This window comes from Asterias amurensis, chromosome 9, assembly GCF_032118995.1.
Source record: "Asterias amurensis chromosome 9, ASM3211899v1".
Classification (NCBI taxonomy): Eukaryota; Metazoa; Echinodermata; class Asteroidea; order Forcipulatida; family Asteriidae; genus Asterias; species Asterias amurensis.
Window position 1 is genome coordinate 16128945 of NC_092656.1, and position 21700 is coordinate 16150644.

Consider the following 21700-nt stretch of genomic DNA (forward strand, 5'->3'; position numbering starts at 1 on the left):
AGGCTTTAAAAACAAACAAAAGTACTTTGAAGAGAATTCTTTCTTTAACGGGAAGCCAGTGGAGAGATTTAAGTAGAGGACTGGAGTCATGACGACGATCTAGCTTAAAGATAATGCGAGCTGCCCAGTTCTGTAAACTTTGCAGCCGCTTCAGGTATGCCTGGGGAACAGATGTTAAAAGGCAGTTGCAATAGTCTAATCTGGACAAAATATGACAGCGTACAGCACTATGACAGATATCTTGAGTTATGTACTTCCTAATTTGAGATATGTTTTTTAGATGGAACCTAACAGACTTACATAAATGATTAACTTGCTCTAACATAGAAATATTACAATCAAAGTAAGCACCAAGGTTCCTGGCTGATTTAGAAGGTACAATAACTGTGGAACCTACATTGAGAGTAACATTTCCAAGGCAACGAAGGCTATGAACAGAACCAATTACAAGAAATTCAGTCTTTTCTTCATTCAGTTTCAGTCTGTTATGTGTCATCCAAGTGTTGATGTCTACCACACAAGAAGAAAGTGACTTTAGTGCTTCATCTAGGCTGAAAGCCTTCTTAGGATCAAATGTTATGTAGAGGTGTATGTCATCAGCATAAGTGTGGTAGAATATATTATGATGACGAGCGATGTCTCCGACAGGTAGAGTGTAGATGGTGTAGCCAATCGGCCCGAAAACAGATCCTTGTGGAAGGCCTATATCGAACTCCTGCTGGGTTGAGAAGAATTTCCATTTACTTCTACTTTGGTGGTCCAGTCTTCAATGTAGGATTTGAACCACTGGAGTGCAATGCCATCGACTCCTATCCTACTTGACATACGAGAGATCAAGATTTGCCGGTCGATGGTATCAAATGCTGCCGAGAGATCGAGTGATAACAGCAATGCAGCATCGCCTATGGTAATAATAATAATAATAATAATAATTTTTGGGGCTAATCATCCTTACTCGCAGCTACGAGCTGAATTGCGAAGGACGCACCTACAACGTGTTCGAGAAGCAGGCATACAAGGGCGCCTTTGGCTGCCAGCCACATCGACCCATTATGACCACGGAGCACAGCCAAGATCGAAAGTGTTTGATTTTTCCCGAGAGAGGAAAACTGGATGGTCTGGAAAACCCTTGTGGCACAGCAGAGAACCAACTCAACTCACATATGGCCGGGAATCGAACCGGGGTCACCTTGGTGAGAGGCGAGCTCTTTACGCAAACGCCAACCATGGTCAACTAAATGTAAAAAAGCAGCCACTCTTGGCCAAACTTGTGGGCCATGCGTACAAATCTGCGTGTTGGCACATGACCGCCCAGGCTGAACCAGCATGTTGTACATGTCATGTGTATGTGCGGCCAATCTAGGTACTTCTTTATATTGACATGAGCTTGGGTGCCAAACCATGCTTCATAGAAAATTTCCAAAGTTTGTAAATATTCTAACATCTTCAAACAATTTCGTTTGGTGCGCATAGGGTTGTGTGTGCGGGCGTGTAAAAAATATGGTACTCATTGTAACTTATAGTTATGAATCGCGTACCACGTAATACAAATGGCGTACATGAGCTTTTGCACCCTTGACTCAAAGCCAGTCGGTTTTAAACAGCTCCAGCTATGTCTTTATCACCCCGGTGACATACCTTTGTTAAGTGAAACTGTTTGGGGTATTTATGAATATTATATAAAAATATTAATTATAATAATAATTCATTAATCATAATACTGTATTCATCGTGGGCTAACTTTATGCAGTTAAACTATTGAAGCGAGCACTAGCTGCGCCAAGCCCCCTTAGGTGATTGGTGCGTTCACTCAGTTGCATGGATTGTCGCGGTGAGTTATTTAATTTGTGGTGGCGAATTGATTCAGGTTTCTGCGATAGAATACTGCTCTCGCGAGATCACTACTCTCGCACAAAGCTGCAGGCTACCTTCTACTTCTAGTCACGCTGGGGCCAGCAGTCTCGCAAGAATACCACAAATGTTGCAGGAACTGCAATGAGAGTCTCTGAAAGCTATCACCGCGACAGACATTTTAAGGACTTGTCCATACGTCTAGCTTGCATGCTCTAAAAAAGCTAGCGTTTAGAGCAATCTCTGAACTTAGCTGTCTGAAGGTCGTCTATCATTGTACATTAATTGCCAGCTAACTCGGCGGGGAGCCATAACATAATGTTTAATATAATCGCACAAAAAAATAAACAAATTACCTTGAACAGTCAAATAATGCAAACAAGCAACACATTCATGTGTAATTCTATAATCTGAATTTGATTACATCACTTCTAAAAATACTTTTAGTACAAATTTAACTTATGAGTGGTCAAGGTACACATAAAGTTAAATGACTGAATGAGAATGAAATCATGTATGCCAAAAAAAAAAAAAATGAATACACTACATGTATAATAGTTAACAAACCACCGTTTCAGTGGAATTCAGTGCATTTACTAAATGCGTGTTAATGAAATTGAATTAAGTTATGCCGAAAATCAGCTGGAAGTCGCTCAAAAAATTGTATTCTTATTATTGCTTATATACATGTATCGGAACATAGGGTTGGTCGAAACACAGGGCTGCGCACACAGCTGTGTTTATGGTGTAAACCGAGGACTTCTCTTTTTTCTCCCATTGTTTGGACATAGTTTATTTTTCAGACGTCCCCATTGGTTTTGTACACAAAATCGAATTGAGAATGTCCTCGGTGTGACTTTTCCCGGATCCCCTTTTGTTAAAGTCCTCGGTTTGAATGCGTTGACATGCCCAACCTATAGGGGTGTTGGAACATAGGGGTGTCAGAACCTAGGGGTGTTGCAACATAGACATACATGTAGGGTTCGTCCATAGAACGCATTGTTGTATTGTTATAGGGATGTCGGAAATGTTGCAACCTAGGGGTGTCGGAACCTAGGGGTGTCTGAACCTAGGGGTGTCGGAACATAGGGGTGTTGGAACCAAGGGGTGTTGGAACATAGGGGTGTTGGAGCATAGGGGTGTTGGAACATAGGGGTGTCAGAACCTAGGGGCGTCAGAACATATGCATCAGAAAACAATTAACGTTCAATCTGCATTTCTGACAGCATATGTACATGTAGATAGTCTACATGTACTTATCCTGCGCATTACGATCGTGTTACTGTTTTGTAAACACGCACGAACATCGCTATAGCGACATCCTACACATGAACAAACTTATCATGGTTCCTTTTTTGTTTTCACAGTTTTTATTTCCCCTTGCTATTTCCCCTTGCTAAAGGCAGTGGACACTATTGGTAATTACGCAAAATAGTTATTAGAATATAACCTTACTTGGTGAAGAGTAATGGGGAGAGGTTGATAGTATAGAACATTGTGAGAAGCACCCAGTGGGCACAAAATGACTTTAAGACGTCTTATACGTGTAGACGTAAATTACGTTAATTTGACGTCGAGACCTCAGATTTAGAGTTTGAGGTCTCCCAATCAACCATCTAAAAGCACACAACTTCATGTGACAAGGGTGTTTTTTAATTTCATTATTATCTCACAACTTCGAAGACCGATTGAGCTCAGATTTTCGCAGGTTTGTTATTTTAAGCATATGTTGAGATACATGTACTGTGAAGGCCGAGTCTTTGACAATTACCAATAGTGTCCAGTGTCTGATCGGGTAACTATTATATTTCAACAAATACAAGATGTTTTATTTCAGGTGAATAATCGACATGAGCTGATACCGAGGGGAGCTAATACGTCCAATCACCCTCAAACCATGTTGTATTTGTATACTATGACATGGACTCCATTTGCTATCATCAAAAAGACTACATGTTTGTGCAGTTGTACCCATTTGAATCTTGTAAATCAAATGTTAAATCAACCCCAAATTGTTGTTTATAAAAAGGCTGGTTTGTGGTTAGAAGTGTCTGGGTACTCTTTTTAGAACACAAACAATGTCCACATTAAACAATTACACAGTTTGAGAAAGTTTCCCTTCAACTTAAACTTACTGATGTGCCGTATTTCTTTTAGAAATGAGTAAAACAAGTCACAAAAAATTATTTTAGCATGTAAAACGTATTTATTAATTTCTCAAAAATTACAGCACTTAAGCCAATAATTTTAGGGGAGGCCTTTCTACTCTCATTATCTTCAAACCGTGTAAGTTAAATGTAAATCTGTGGTAATTGTGTTACAAAAAGTACCCCAATCCATAAATTGTTCCGAAATAAATTTATTACAGGTACATACTGTATGCATTAAAATATACTTATAAAGCACTTCTAATAATACAAAGTTCTTATAAAGCACATATATCTTAGACGTAGATCAAGGCGCACTAGAGAATTAACCCACAAAATTAATGGGCTCTGAACAGATCGGTCTTCAACAGTTTTTTGAATGGCATTATTGAGTCAGACTGTCAAATTTCTGAAGGGAGTTTGTTCCATAGGTTGGGGCCGCTATAACCAAAGGCACCCTGACCAACCACTTTCTTACAGATGGTGGGAGTAAGTGTTGTTGCGTCGTACAGAACAAAACAGCAGGATAAGTCCCAATAAATGTTCAAATATTCTATTCTATTCTATTCTAACCGAGATGAAATTTTATTCCATTACATTTTTCAAGTGTATTTTGTTTATCCATTCGTATTTGATGGATGAATTCTAAGATATCACAAAGATATTCTTTACTACATACTGGTGATGACCAAATTTTCTTCAAACTAACTTATTCCGTGTTCAACTGAACTAAATTTTATTTACTTTCACAAACTGGATTTTAAAATTTTATTCAAGCCAAAACCAGCCTACACTTCAACTGGAAGTGGTCCTTTTAATTTCTTTAAAAATAGCTTAAAGCCATGATTAAATAACTATTTTCAGCCGAGTACCTATTGTTTTTCTACACTACTTTGTTTTTAATTTGTCTGCTACTTCTTGGTGAAATTTGTCCACCTTAAAAACTGTATGTGTATTTAGAATATCTAGCACACAGTTTCCTCATGATGTACAAGTAATTCTCAAACAAATTCTCAAAAACCTCTTTAAAGATTAACCACAATTTGGCATCGGAGTTGAAGGCATCAAGTCGCAGTTAATTATTGAGTTTGCTGTTTTAATTCTAGGCATGTGCAATTATCCTGTAACTTTCTTTTTGTATGCCTAAGTAAATTAAAATCCTATTAATAAAACGAACATTTTTAAAGATATCACCTCAATTTGACCTTGTTTTCAAGTTTAATTATATGTTTATTTAAAGGCAGTGGACACTTGGTAATTATCAAAGACTAGCCTTCACAGTTGGTGTATCTCAACATATTCACAAAATAACAAACCTGTGAAAACTTGAGCTCAATCGGTCATCGAACTTGCGAGATAATAATGGAAGAAAAAACACCCTTGTAACACGAAGTTGTGTGCGTTTAGATGGTCGACTTAGATGGTCTAAATCTGAGGTCTCGAAATCAAATTCGTGGAAAATTGCTTCTTTCTTGAAAACGATGGCACTTCAGAGGGAGCCGTTTCTCACAATGTTTTATACTATCAACCTCTCCCCATTACTTGTTACCAATCAAGGTTTTATTCTAATAACTATTTTGAGTAATTACCAATAGTGTCCACTGCCTTTAAGGTCAAAATTACAGCTTTATAGACAACATGAAGAGCATTAACTGGTTTCAGTGTGTATGACTTAACCATTTACTCATTGACTGAAAAATTATCATGATGTCGTCACATTTGACAGAACCAGAATGGCAACAAGTACTTAACTGTATTAGTTTAATGGAGTGGAATTGTACCATCTTCACTTACTGTTATTAAGGGTCTTGGATCAGTGAATACACATTATAAATAGTTTGATCCCGACTTGAACCAAACTGGAATTCAAAGTGAAAAACTTTTGTCTCTATATCAGCATGAAATGAGTGCATGGTTCCCAAGCTGTTGCACCCGCTGTTTAATTTGGAAGAATGTATTGATTGTATAAAATAGTCAATAAATAGTGTTTTTTACGGAAGCCCATTAGCGCCACTAAAATATAAATTTCAAATCCGTTATTACGGATTCGGAATCCGTTATTACGGATTCGGAATCCGTTATTACGGATTCGTAATCCGTTATTACGGATAACGTTATTACGGATTAGCAATCTGTTATTATGGATTTGAAATCCATTATTACGGATCATCGCAATCCGTTATTACAGATTAGTGATCCGTTATTACGGATTCGTTATAACGGATTACTAATCCGTAATAACAGATTGTGAATCCGTAATAACGAATTACTAATCCGTAATAACGGATTACTAATCCGTAATAACGGATTGGGATTTTATTTTTTGCTGGCACTAATGGGCCTTTGTAGTTTTTTGACCTTTCTAGAGAATGAAAATGTCACATCGATAGATTATAATCCATATGGTAGTGCTGCCACTTGTACATTTCCCTTTTTCTTCTTTGAAATTCACATGGGCACAAAGCAACCCCCCACCTCAGTATTGTCCAAAGTTTGCAAGTGTTTTATATACACTTGCCACATTTTTTTATTTTACCATTTTTCACTGTAAACATTTCACAAAATTTGTATTTTATTGTCAAAATTGTACCCCTTCATAACTTTGGAAAATTGTATATGTTGACATAACAACACGATTTTGAGTACTGGGTCAATGTTTGGGACACTATAATCACTGGTTTGTCCCATTTTGAGGGAAATCAAGGTTTAAAAACTCAATTTAAAACTGCCAACTTTTGTGCCCCAGGTTAAAATGATGAGGCCTGGTAGACAATGGATGACATGCTATTTTCAACTTAAAAGGGAGAGCATTGAACAATCCTCATCAACTGGGGCCCAAACGCTGGCAGATACCTTTTTAAAAACTTCAGATCATGTTGATACAAAAATAGTAATACCAATTTTGTGGGGTAAACATGTCACTTTTACCACAAATGGGAAATTTTGAATTTGTTTGGGGATTCATTTTAGCTATCTTCATATAAAAACGCTAAAAATTGTAGGATAATAACGGCCTTTGGCCTGTGTGAGCTTTTTATAATAAAAAAAGGGAGATGCCTGAAAACATTGCAAAGAAAGAAATTTGTTCCCCAAGCAACTTTAGTAATTTTCCATAACACCACGCGTAATGCTTTCCCCAAGCTTGCCCAGTAGCTAGAGGCAGTTCGAATCCTATGTAATGGCAGCGGGTACCGCAATGATATAATATATTAAATTTGCGTTGGGGATAAAGAATATTAATTTTGGTTTTTACCCGTACACTGATTGTATATTATTACCGATGCAAATTTAACATCTATTAAACCAAACCATTTATTTGTGAATGCATCCTCCATCTCATGGGGGGAGAGGGGGGGGGGGGGGGACACACTGCATAAACCTTTACTTCTACATGGTACCTTAATGTTAAAATGTCACACTCATAAAGTGTCGAAAAAAGACAAATACTTCACAAAATCACAACTACTGAACCATACAATGGATTTTTAAAAACAAACACAAGTTGCACTTAAATAAACCCCAGTTTGACCTTGTATCGAAGTGAGTGAAATTATCTTTGTAACAAAGACGTATCAAACATAAAATTGATGACCTCACTGCAAAACAAACCCTATGTTGGTCGAAAAATTACACAAATCTACATTCAATTCAGATTTAAAATATAAATAGCTAAAGTCAACACGATACAGATGACAAGTTTAAGCAAAGCCATATGAGATATTACACAGAGAATGTGAAAGCAGCTTCAAAATAAGGTGTGCCACAGCTTGGAGTTGTAATTAAGGCATGCTGACTTTCAATTCTTGGTTGTAAACAATTTATGAGATATGGCCCCTTCAATCCCCCACTCTTTCAAGATCTTTTTGAAAGTGTATCAACCTTAAAAATCCATTGTAAAAATCCATTAAAGGAGTTGCAATTTTTTTGAAATATTAAAATGTGAATTAATGTTATCTGACAATTGACTATAGGGCATTTCTACATGTATATACTCTACACATGTATAGGCCTTTTTAACAAGTTTTTGAACTTAACGCAAAAGTTGGAAGGAAGAAGAACAACTAAATCAAAAGGGGGATGCTTGGCCATATTAAATTTTAACAATTCTCTTATCCAAACAGTCAAACAACTCCTGCTCTGTGTTGGTTTCTTTAGATCAAGTGTAAATATTTGATGTAGAGGAGTTTGATGACTATATAAGTTATCACACAAGCGCGAGTGGAATACTGAAAAATATAGCGCTTCTGCGTCCCATATCCAATGAGGCCGAAGGCCGAGTTAAATATATGACGCAGACGCGCTATATTTTCCGTATTGCCACGAGCGCGCGTGTGATAACGTATTTATCTTCAAGCAAACTTGGCGCGTGACATAGAACACACAAGACACATGGTAGTGATATTAGCTGTGCAATATAGGTTTTTATCACCACTCCGATCTGCCAATCCGATTGGAGGATTGGCGCGTACTTGAAGATAAAGGTTTTTATCACCACTCCATTCTGCAAATCTGATTGGTGTATTAGTGCGTACTTGAAGATAATAGGTTTTGTGGAGCTCCTGTTTGTACTTGTATTTCACAAGCCAACATTTCTTTTAAGACCCTAGAAGGGGATTACAAAACATTATTTGCTAAAATCAACTCAATGCCACAAGACAACAAGGAAAACTTACCTCTTACCAGCAAAATGTAATCATTTAATTGTTTAAAGGCAAACTATATCTGTTTTTGTTTGACTCATTCAATTATTTCAATCCTATATACATGTAGATATATACAATAAAACTAACCTGTGAAAGTTTGGATGTGTCCAGAATGAAAGAATCATCTGTAATTGCCATACACAATCTAAGAAACCTACCATGCATGCAATTTTTTTCATTATTGATTTGTTTTTAAATCACCTTCTCTAACCCAAATTCCTTGGATGGGAATGGTTTCTCAAAATGTTATACATTATATGCCTCTTTTAATATTTATGCATGACGTCATAATTGCATTGTGACACACGTTGTACCTCATGCATAAATATAAAGAGAGGCGTATTGACAGCTGCAGAACTTCTTATTTAAGTTTTTATGATACACACATGGTGTTACCGCAAACCAAATATATATTGATACCTCACCATTCAATGCCTCAAACCCTATAATATATTATCAGTTTTTATGGTCATTAATTTGTGAAGTAATTATCAAAGTATACTTTCCCTATTAAACACAAAACATATGTCATAGCAAATTTTTGTGAAATGGATTTCTATCTTTAAATCCCATGAACCAAAGCTGTCTAAAATTAATCTGTCCCTTTTATGTACAGAGGAATAAAATGGCATAAAACCAGGCACAGATCCAAGGAGGGGCATGTACCTTCCAGTAAAATGACAAAAATATTTAACATAAAAGAGGAAGAGAGAAACGAGGGGGTGAAGCAATTCGTACAACTGTGCATTTATTACGATAACACACAATTATTATCTTCAATTTAAGAAAAAATAATGTGTAAAATGTCCTAATGTTAAAGACATTGGACACTATTGGTAATTGTCTAAGACCAGTATTCTCACTTGGTGTATCTCAACATATGCATAAAATAACAAACCTGTCAAAATTTGAGCTCAATTGGTCGTCGAAGTTGCGAGATAACAATGGTGGTTTTTCTTTCATTATCATCTCACAACTTCGCTGAACGATTGAGCTCAAATTTTTACAGTTTTTTTAATTTTATGCTTATGTTGAGATACACCAAGTAAGAAGACTTGTCTTTGGCAATTACCAATAGTGTCCAGTGTATTGAATGTTGATGAGCCCCTACGATATGATATACTTTCATTCTATACAGAACGCTGTTTCTACTCGATATACATGTAAACTATTTTGTCAAGCATTATGACACTGTCTTCAGAGTGTGGTCTAAAGAGGATATCTATTTCTAAATATTATCTGTGTCAGCCCCCCCCCCCCCCAATAAAAAAAACCCAAAAACCCAACCCGGACATAAAATTGGGCAACATTGACAGGTGGTTACTTGAACCACCATCCTCTCCAGCTGTAAAGGGGCAGATTTGGTCAAGTACATGTATAGGCCTACTTGGGTCTCGCGGTTCGGAACAGATTTTGTAGTGTAATTAACTTCACAATTTTACAGGTGTGTCCCCCTTTAAAAAAAACTTGGATCTGGACCTGTAAATACTCCGTTTGTTCACCTACAAAGACTCTGTAATAGTTTATCCTTTTTTTTCAAAGACACCTAATACATGTGTCCAAAACAAACTTATACAAAAACTAGGGAGAGTTAATGGGGGGACATCCAGAATGGTTGCTGCTGATTGTATTGAGGTCCTTCCCCCAGAAGTGAATGCTGCACAGATGATGGTGCTTTTTGTGGTATGCCGTGTGTAACAACGGTTGGTTCCCCTTGTGGAGGGGACATTGCAACACCCTGGGAGACTGAAATACCAATTCTCTCTGCTTGTCCTACGGATATAGCAATTCTTTGCTGATTAGCTTGATTTCCTTGTGAGACAATTAATCTTTGTGGTGGAGGTTGACGGAGGGAAGGTCCAGAAGACGTTTGGAAAGCATATTCTATCTTGTCTGGTGACCTATGATGAACTGTAGGAGATAATGGTGACCTGTGGAAGATGACTGGAAGCTGTGGACTATTATTAGGTTGGAAGTGGGTGTGTGCTTGTGGAGATCGTATAATATCCTCATCTTCATCTGAATCACCAGCATCATATGAAACTAATCCCTTGTTGCGCTTCTGTGGAGGTTCATCCATTAAGGCAATCCTATGACCCTTAGCTAACATCCATTCAATGATGTTCATGTACATGTAGTCCCAATTTAGGGGTTTGGTTATAATTGTGCAATTTTGTTTAAGTGTATTACAAAATAAAGATTGAATCCGACCATCAATCAAAATCAAATTTAACAATGGAAGCAAGTGTTTTATTGTATTTTAATCGTTCCCCCCCAAAAAAAAAAAAAAAAATATTGCACAGAGAATTTTTTTTTTTTAAAATTGGTTTTGGGGAATAATGCATGAAATTTCCACATTATTTAGGCATAACGGTTGATGTTTTGGTAATTTCAGTGATGTGTTGGATGTATATTAAATATATATTTGAAGAGAAAAAAAGGTATAATTAATTTCCCGATTGGGAGAAAGGGAGAGAAAGTTGTTTCAGTTAATTTCCAAACCACATTTGCGATGGTAGGATGGAGAAACATCAGCAGGGAACAGAGTAACCCAATCACGTTGACATCACATTGGTTAACGCCAGACATGAAATAAAAAGAGACAAAAGGAGGAAATACACACTCTGTTAGTTTGGAACAATTTAGATTACCTTCGATGTGGAAAGATGATGACAAGTTTAGTAATAACACATCACTGTACGAGCGAAACATAAGAACATCCTCCTGCAAATAAGTTTCTTTATATCGCAAATGGAAAAATGAGCATATAACTGGGATTTTTTGAGGATTGCTTTAAAAAGGACCTTCCTTCATTTCTTTGCCCAATGCTTGCACTTGACAGGATTTTGATTTTGCAACTACCTTCTAAACCATTCTGTGCCACAAGTTGAAATTCAAGACTTTGAATTACCTTACTTTTATCCCCCACTCCCACAGTGCTTATAACAGAAAGTGCTTTAAAGGGTACCGGACACTTCGGCACCTTGCAAACTTGGCACTTCGCAAACTCGGCACCTCGCAAACTCGGCACCCACTCGGCACCAAGAATGTCGTCACCAAACAAACTCGGCACCGGCCTGTTTTGGTCCAACAAACTCGGCACAAAACAAACTCGACACCGGCCTATTTTGGTCCACCAAACCAAACTCGGCACCAACAGCAAATACCACCCGAAGAGTAGTATTAACACCATAAACACTGGTTTGAATTTAGTTGAAATAATTAGTAGTTATGCTAGCTTATATGACCATAACCGGTTCCGAACTTTCGAAAGATCGGCATCGGAGATTTTTTTTTTCCCGGAAACTTTACGTCCGCACGTTCAGTTTTTTTTTTTTTTTTTTTTATTCAATCATGTTGGTATGGTGAAAGTGCATCGCTATGTGTTGATGTAATGGGCTTTGAAAATGTTAGCGTTTGGTTGACAATGACTTTTATATTTTGAAGAGAGTGTGATTTGGGAGCGTGTTTTGCCTACATGGCGGCCGTCGTGGACTTTTGGCCGGCTCACCACACGGCGGCGCGGCAGCGACAGTTCAGCGTGCTCACCCGGTGGAATCGTGAAATGTCTCAGCAGCCTTAATTTTGAAGTGGTTACGATCATCTTGTAATAAAACACAGTGCACGACAGTGTGTAACAGAAATTATTTACACGTACTCTTTATTTTGAATTACTGTTTTATTGGATCAAAGTTTCGTGTAAATGTTCCGAAAAAATACTTGGACATCGAAATTACGTATTTTCGACTCAAAAACGTCTTCAAAAGTTTACACAAAATAAATTTTAATTGATACAGATCTTTGAAAAGGGCGACCTCACCATAACAGTGAAAAATACATATTAATTATTAGGTACGACGTCGAACCCGTCGATACACACGACGAGGATCTGTGTTTATTTCAATTTCCAACTGGGTGCCGAGTTTGTAACCGTGGCAGATTGAGCGTTTTCAACCAGGTGCCGAGTTTGTAGTTGTGCATGTGCCGAGTTTGTGGGTGCCGAGTTTGCAAGGTGCCGAGGTTGTGGGTGCCGAGTTTGAGAGGTGCCGAGTTTGCAAGGTGCCGAAGTGTCCGGTATTCGCTTTAAACACTGTTTGTAATGCACATTCACTAACTGACAGGTTAAAGACACTGGGCACTATTGGTAATTGTCAAAGACCATTCTTCTCACTTGCTGTATCTCAACATATGCATAAATAAACCTGTAAAATTTGAGATAAATTTGTCGTCGAAGTTGCGAGATAACAATGAAAGAAAAAACACCCTTCAGGGGTTTCCCTTAATTTTTTTTCTTCAAATTCTCGATCGCTTGCAGAATTTTCACTAGCCTGCATGTATTTAGGCCTTAACATAAAATTTTCAAAAAAACAAAAAAAACAAACCCACAGAAGTGAAGCCCTTAACATTTTGCTTTTGGAGGACTTTATCTCTTAATTTTTACCTTTTTAATCATCCCTTTTCCATCAACAACAACTTTTAAATGACTTAGTGGTTGGGGGGGTTGGTTGTTTTGAACATGTTTTGAACTCCGTTTGCAACAAAATCTTTATGAATCAACGATCATTCAACAATGCACATCGAGAAATAATTCAATGAACTTTGCCCCGCATTGCCCTCTGTTGGCAGAAGTAGTCCATGTTGTTAGAATTCCTCCTAGGCATGTGCATTGTGCACAGTCTGCAGGCATAACTCACAACTACATCAATTTCTTTACTCCGTTTGTGAATGTGTACTGCATTGAAGTCCAGTCAAGAAGCTCATGAATATGAAATTATTAACAGCCATCAACGGCCAATCACATCATGCGGAATGTTGGTCAGAATGGACTTTGGACGACTGTGTGTGTGTTGTGTATTTTTGTGCATCATAATGATTAAAAATGTATTCCGAAATGAACGATAGCAATTCAGATCCTGATCGCTGCCAAATTAAATCTAGCAAATATGTAGTATTGTCAAACTTACTATTTTAAAAGCTTTAGTAAAAAATTTCTGAGGCATTTTGCCACTGTACCCTCATTTATGTGAAAAGGAACAAATATTTGACTCGCCCGGCGGGCTAGTGAGAAAGGGTTTTCACTCGCCCGTCGCTTTTTTCACTCGCATTTGGCGACCGGGCGACCACTAATTTCGAACCCTGCCTATGTAACACAAAATTATGTGCTTGCAGATGCTTGATTTTGAGACCTCAAAATCTAATTCTGAGGTCTTGAAATCAAATTTGTGGATAGTAATGTTTTTTTTTACCCGCGATGTTTTTACTGAATATGCATGAAACCAGATACCGACCGACCCGACCGAATGTTGATCACAACGCGCTGCTTCTTTTCATTTTAGTCGGCTATGTTCAGGGATTAAAAGGTCTGCAATCCTACCCTTAACAAATTAAACATCACATTTATGCCCGGGTTAAAGTTATAATTTCATTTTTGAACAGTAATCTGATAAAAATTGTTATGATGCGACACCACTTTCGCGAAACAAAGGTTTATCTGTAGGTTCTGGGTTTGCCGCCTACTTATTCATGGAATTTGCTGCCCAGTGATGAAAAGTAGGTAGCACCGCCTATAATGTTCTATTTTCAGCCACATCCGTAGCATTTACTATTTAACACAAAAACCTTTGCTGAATTATTGACTGTTTTTTGCAGTTCGTAATTATAGACGATACATTTTATATGAATCAGAAATGCTTAAAGAGTATGTTCTTCTAAATATATGCATAAAGAGGCTTGATTTTTCACCCCCAAAACGCCAGAAAGCTCAGAGCTCCAGGGGCCTTTGCCCCCTGGACCCCCACCAGGGCTTAGCCCCACGACCCCACCAGGGGGCATAAGGCCGGCCCCCGGACCCCACCCAAAACATTATCCTGTGTGCGCCGTTGAAATAGCTAGGCGGTATGTCACAATATAAATCATTAAGGGAACATTAACAGTTCAACGTAAGATGAACCTTAGCACTTTGTCTCACCAAGCCCAAGTCTCTCATAATCTTTTCAACTAGATGTACATTAAAGGGTCTGTGTAGTTTTTGTAGGACACCACACACAATGTCCAGAGACTGACATTTAACTACCGCTTGAAGATAATGATGGTATGAAGCTTCCCTTAAATATCACTTGCTGAGGTGCTGTAGTTTATGAGAAATGAGTTTAAAAAGTCACGATATGAATTTTTATCTCAGGGAGACAAATATTATTATTAGCATGTAAAACATATTTTTTGTGACATTGTTTTACTCATTTCTCAAAAACCACAGCCCCTCAGCAAATAATATTTTAAGTAACTTTTTACTACCATTTTTTTTTCAATCGGTGCAGTCTTTGGGCATTGTGTAAGTATTTGGACATTGTGTTTTGTGTTACAAAAAGTACCCAAATCCTTTAAATGTGTTTCTTCTTTGAGAAATTTTTCTCAAACCCTTATTTACTCAACAAGGGTATTTTTATAGATAAATAGAAACACTTGTTAAAATAAAACGTGCCATTTACGGTAACAAGCGTTTTGGAAGAACATACTTCTGTGCAAAAGAAATATATCACATGGGTTTTGGTGCGCGCTAAATAATTGTCTAAAAAGAAAACCTATGTTTGGAGCCCTTGTTTAGCATTTGAAAAATGCCAGCCTTTTAAAAAAGTGATGGCAACACCTATGTGTATACAAAAACAATAATAATTAAGCACACAGCTCTCTAGATATGATGAGCAGGCTAGAGGAAAAAAAAGACACAACATTAGACCCATAGGTTGAGAGTGAAAGTGTTATAAAATAAGGTACGAACCAGGTGGATGTAATGGTGGTGGCATAAGATGTTTATCCAGTTGTCTTGGCGGTGGTTCAACCATTGATGCTACAGAAAGTGGTGGTGGTGGCATTAAACTGAAACAAAAACAACAACCTTTACACCTCCTTCATATGTCTATTATTTAAGAATAATTTTAGTCCAGCTTTTTCAGATACCTGTCTTCAATGCAACATGAATAACTATTGTAAGGGCACCTCCTCCTCAGGGTGACATACATGGGCATATGTGTCAGTTGATAATACAAATATAGCGAGCTACATGTATGTGACGTAGGAGCCAAACAATTTAAAGATTCAGTGTATGTATCTAACAACTTTTCTGGTTCCACTGAATCAAGAAGATATTGATTTACATCATGTTTAAGCTAAACTAATGTTCATCTCCTGAGATGAAAATTACTAATGTTACATTGTTGTACTCATTTGTTAAAAACAACAGCACCTACATAAAAGCAAGGTAAGGCTTTCTACCATCATTATTATCTACAAACCGTGTAAGTTTAAATAAAATCAGTGTTTTGTTTTACAGAAAGTACCCAAACACTTTACACCTGTCTTGACTGTGCAGTGTGTACAAAGGCACATTTTGCATCGTTTTCTAAGAAAATTAATAAATTAATTAGTACCAATTTATCTAAGGCATAAACCATAAGCAAAATAACTCACATTGTATCATCTGCTACACTCATTCCCTGGGGGTGTAATGGTGCTTCTTGGCGAGGTGGAGGTTGACTAGATCTGCTCATTGGCTGCGCTATACCTGGTAAACTGTCTGTACCTACATTAGTCAAATGGGGAGGGCCATGCTATGCAAAATGGTAGGAAGATAAAAACATGGTTAAAGCAAAAAGCACATTAGTTTGGCCTTCAATGCCAATGATGACCCACATTGTTACTTTTTATGTGACCTTCCTGCTTAAAGGCACCGGACACTATTGGTAATTACTCTAAATAAGTGTTAGCAAAAAACTTACTTGGTAGTGAGCAATGGAAAGTTGTTAATAGTATAAAAACATTGATAGAAATGGCTCCCTCTGAACAGGGATGTGATAGGCTGGTGAGAAAAAAACTTAACTCTGTACGCAAAGCGCAACAGCAATCGAGCCCAAAACTTCCGAGCATGGTACCCAATTATTAACATTTATCGTTTAGTTTTAAAAGCCCTACTCTGCAGTCTGGGGCGTTATTAAATGGTTATAATCTCCATTTCTTTAGATTTTGATTTTTTTTTGGGGGGGGGGGGGGGGAGAAACAAAATTTAACAAATCTGTTTTTTAGGGCAAAAAAACCCTCCAGAATTCCGTCTAAAAACAAAGGAGTCACATCCGTGGTCTGAAGTAACGTAGTTTTTGAGAAAGAAGTAATTTCTCACTAAAATATTTGAATCGAATTTGAGACCTCAGCTGAGATCTTGAATTCAAGCAACTGAAAGTACACAAATTGTGTGACAAGGGTGTTTTTTTTCCATTATTCTCTCGCAACTTTGACAACCAAATTTCACAGGTTCGTTATTTTATGCAAGTGTTGAGGAGATACACCAAGTGAGAAGACTGGTCTTTGACAATTACCAAAAGTGTCCAGTGCCTTTAAGCTTTGTTGCATTGGACCTTTTACGTCCAGTTCCAGCTCTTCCTGTCAACTGAACAGCATTCCATCGATGTTTGTGGACGGTAATCTTTTCTTCTGCAACTATTACCTATATATAGCCTGTATATTGGTCCACTTAATAACAGGCCAAATAGAGTAACCGTACATGAACATTAAAGCCATTGGACCCTTTCGGTAAACAGTATTGTCCAAGGCCCACACTTTGTGTATCACAACTTCTATATCAAATAACAAACCTGTGAAAATTTAGGCTCAATCGGTCATCGGAGTCGGGAGAAAATAACGGGAAAACCCACCCTTGTATCCACGCGTTTCGCCGTGTCATGACATGTGTTTAAAATAAATCTGTAATTCTCGCTATTGAGAATTGATATTGTTTTACTGTTTTCTCAAAAAGTAAAGCATTTCATGGAATAATATTTCAAGAGAAGTCTTTCACCAATACCTTCTGTAAACCCTGTAAGTTATTTGTAAATCTGTGAACTTTTATTTTTTTTTCTGTACCGAAAGGGTCCAATGGCTTTAAACCCCGCATTTTTTTAAACTTACTCAGTCAGTTTCCATTGCAGTTTATTACTTGACAAAGCAAATAATAGTGCCGCAAAAAAACAAGCTGCAGCTGTTTAAAACCAATTGGCCAAAAAAAAGGGCATTTGCATATGTGGACAGGGAAGGAAGAATGAGGAATAAATTACAGTTGTGGCAATTAAAATCATTTGTGCCATAGAAGTAAGCCCTACCAGCAGAAATCTGCTTCCATGTACATGTACATGCCTTTCATCTTTTAAAATCACACCCCATAATAAATTAAACAGATGAAGATAAATTTTGCTACTGTTTTAGTAAAATTTCCTGTGAATGCTTCCATCCCCCATTCCCTTCTCCTAGTATAAGAATGGACTATTCATGAGTCCTAATTCATGACTCGGGAACTGGTCACCTATTTGCTGTGCATGTGATAATTAGCAGTTGCGTTCTACTACAAGATGATCCAACCTATTCAACAAATGGATTAACGTTGCAATCCATGAACAGTAATAAAAGTGCAGCTTAAAATCAACAACTTGTTCAAGTACAAAGTATCCTTAACGTGCTGATTCTACCTTGAATAACAATGATAGAAGATTGCTGCATCAAGATCCACTACCACTAATAGCCTCGTTACTGGAACCTCTAAACATTGATGTGATAGTAAGGGAATAACACTGCGAGGACCCGGTCTTCACTGCTTGGTAATCACTACTGCATTACCACGCAGTTAGGACTGGGTCCTTGGTTTCAAAACTTTGTGACTTTTCTCTCAGCAATAATTCCAGACATGTTCAGGGGCTACATATTTTGGCCTTCGATGGCTCCTGTCTCTTTCATGCATTACTAACATTACTGATACTTTGAGACCAGTGACTTTGTACCAGAACATGGTAAGCGCCCTCATGTAGCATGTCACGATATGCAAGGGATATGTTGATACATTTACAGCGGGTTCAGGCATGTGTGCACGAAATGCAAGTGAAACTAAGATGATTAAACATGCGATAAAGCACAAACACTAATTGTACATGCTGGTTTAGGGGCCAATTATTCTAGCATCCAGAGCTGGTTCTTATCACTTGTTAGTACACATCTCCACATGATCAGGTTTTGACCAACCACAGTCTGCAAACTGTCCGAGATACTTAGTAATTAGGAAACTATCGTGCGAGGACCCTGTCTTTATTGCGTGGTAATGACCGCGTTTGTGGCTGGCTGCTTTATAAAAGCAATTCCGTATGTGGTTCAGATTAATGAAGAAAAAATAACGTGATTTTTAAACACCCCGATGGAAATAAGCCGTTTTTTAATAAACTTTTTGGAATATCCTTGGCAGGGTAAATTTTACGTGTTTTCTTTGTACATGTATGCTTGAGAAACTAAATAAACTTGCCATTCTTAGCCCTATTAATTTTTTTTCTTAGCCCTGTTCTTGTCACACTTTGGGAAAATTCAACGATGAGAGAAACTAGCCATCCAAGGGCAATCCATTGAAAGTTTAAGATTTCCAGATTCTTTCTGACCAAGATTTCTTCCATGTTTATTTTCTTTCATACATTTACCCATCTTCTGGGGATTGTTTTCTTTCATTTTGTTTGACCAGTAAACACCTTTTTTGTAGACTGTAAGATCTGTATTTGTTCTCCCCTAAAACTTGTAATGGAGTGGTCCAAAGCCCCCCAGTCATCGACCACGTAGGGGGGTCGCTAGCTAGCTAAATGTACTGATATTAATGCACTGCAAGTTGGCTCTTGCATACGTACATACATGTTGTGCACTGACACACAGGGTATTGTTTGCGATCGAAGAATGCAAGCTCGGTTATGGATTCGATTCCAGCTGGGTGGTATTTCCAGGGCGTTTATGCTTGCGACCAAGACCGCTTATGTTTTTTTATTTACTGATGGAACCAGATCCGACTCAGAACCAAGTCTTTTATCTAGAACCGAGCCTTTTTCCAGAACCGTAATGAGTCAACAATTTCTGGAACCGCCTAAGCTTACAGAGCAGGATCTGATCTTCTAGTACAGTTCGACCTCTGGTCACCATGGGAATTTTGCTTTTAAAGAATAAACCAATAACAAATGAATTGCAGGATCCAACCTGCCAGTGGAGGATCTGATCTGTTACCATTATATGATCTGATCTACCAGTAAAGGCAATAATGAATGTTATCCAAGAATGCTAGATGAAGGCAAAAGTAGAATGAAAATTGGGTCAATAGTTAGTAGGTTATGTCCAAAACTGCCTGCAAACATTATAAGCTTAATATGAGATGAAAATAAAAATAAATAAATAAATGCAGAGTAGTAAGAAACTGGCCCAACTGATCTTACTTGGTAGCCAAGAAGGTCCTCTTTGCAATCATCATCTGGGGCTTCTTCTCGAAATCGTCTTTTCTGACGTTGTTCTTGATGGACAGTTGAAATGCTTGACAGACTTGGACCACAAAGAGCTACTTGTGAGGCATCAGATGACTGAAGCTGCTGCTGCTGTTGTATTTGCTGTAAATGTTGCTGGTGACGAATTTGATGAGCTTGCTGCTGTTGTTCTTGCTGCATTTTTTGCTGTTGTAGTTGTTGATGAATCTGTTGATGGATTTGTTGTTGCTGCTGTGACTGCTGTTGTACCACAACGGGAGATGATCCTTGAAGGACTGAATGCTGAGATGATGCAGTTTGTGTGTGAATTAAGCCAACAGTCTGTGCAGCAGACAGCTGTAATATCAAGATTAAACAAGCAAACCACTAATTCTAAAGGGGAATAATATACACATACTGATAAGACATGCACTATTTACCAAATTATGCCAGTCCTTATTTGTTTTATAACACACCTAGGTTTCAAATGTGAAAAAAGAAAAGAAACTTGGAAAAGAAAGAAATTTTTTGTTGCTGTCCACGGTCACAACAAGAGAGGGCGCTGTAAACAGTCAAAAATTAAAAGACTAGTGCCAACTCGGGTACTAGTTCCGGCAAAACATGCGCACGCGATCACTAGACTATATCAAGTCACCCTAAGTGACCTTGGGTCAGCCAACCAGAGTACAGAACAAGCAAGAGGTAAGTTATAACATACTTTACAGTTGACAAGCAACTTGGATCTGTATTTTTCAAATATTGCCTTGGTGCCCTTCGCAACTCTTTACGATTGCCTTGATGCCCGATGAAATTTCTCGAAATTGCCTTGGTGCCCTAAATTTTTCCAAAAATTCCAGGCAAAACTGCCTTGCCCCTTTAAAGTCGAAGTATCGGGGCTGATTCAGACTAATGATGTTACTGACACTGCAGTGCCATGTGATATAAAGGTACCTTCAAAGGAGGTAGAAAGGTAGAAGAGATGACAGAAGTACCAAGAACTTCAGAAGATTTGGCAGGTAAAAGTAAAAGTAGCGTCTGTGGTGGTTGGAGCACTTTACACCATTCCCAAAACTGGAAAACATCTAGAGCAAATGAGGGAAGAGCTGTTTCAGGAGGCGGTGCTTTTGAAAACAGCAAAGATCATGCGAAAGACCCTCAGATCTAAGGCTACAGGAAAAAGCCTGATACTGCCACAAAGAAAAAGTTTAGCTTTCTTTTGCATGCTGTGATAAAATAAAATAAAAATAATAAAAGTAAGGGGTTACCTAGAGAACTAAATCCCATCATTGATAATATTACCTGGGCATTTAATATTTGCTGCTGTTGTTGATGCTGCTGAATGTGTTGCTGAACCTGTTGTTGAATGACCCCTTGTGGTGCTGCTTGAGTTGGTACTGCTGCAACTGATCTTGGAATTGACACTTGTTGCACTAATACTGCCTGCTGAGGAACAGTCACGTAACAGTTTTTCATATAACTTAGTTGATATTTACTTTAGATAACAAAATAAAATTTCAGTTCATATCAAGTTCACTCAAAAGAACTTCAAATATGTATATCACAAGCAAGTACACATTGGAAAACTTGCTGCTTAAAACTTTAAGAAGAGATAAAGGGCATTTTTAAATCTGTCTATATCCTGACACACATCAAAAGATACATAATCTATCAATTTATGTATGGGTTCAATCCCAACATA

At 37.8% G+C, this 21700-nt stretch overlaps 1 protein-coding gene across 2 annotated transcripts in view; it reads right to left on the minus strand.

The window, feature by feature from the left end:
- Positions 1–9712: 9712 nt before the first annotated feature.
- Positions 9713–21700, minus strand: part of LOC139941345 (uncharacterized) — a 57348-nt gene continuing 45360 nt past the window's right edge. The window contains exons 13-17 of one of the 2 annotated variants that reach the window (XM_071937792.1): positions 21301–21441; positions 19978–20358; positions 16169–16308; positions 15480–15577; positions 9713–10804 (exon numbers count right to left, since the gene is read on the minus strand). In XM_071937792.1, the coding sequence (XP_071793893.1) occupies positions 10293–10804; positions 15480–15577; positions 16169–16308; positions 19978–20358; positions 21301–21441 (1272 nt within the window). In that variant the 3' untranslated portion in view covers positions 9713–10292. Of the gene's footprint in view, positions 10805–15479; positions 15578–16168; positions 16309–19977; positions 20359–21300; positions 21445–21700 lie in introns of both variants that reach the window. The other variant, XM_071937791.1, reaches the window with a different exon arrangement.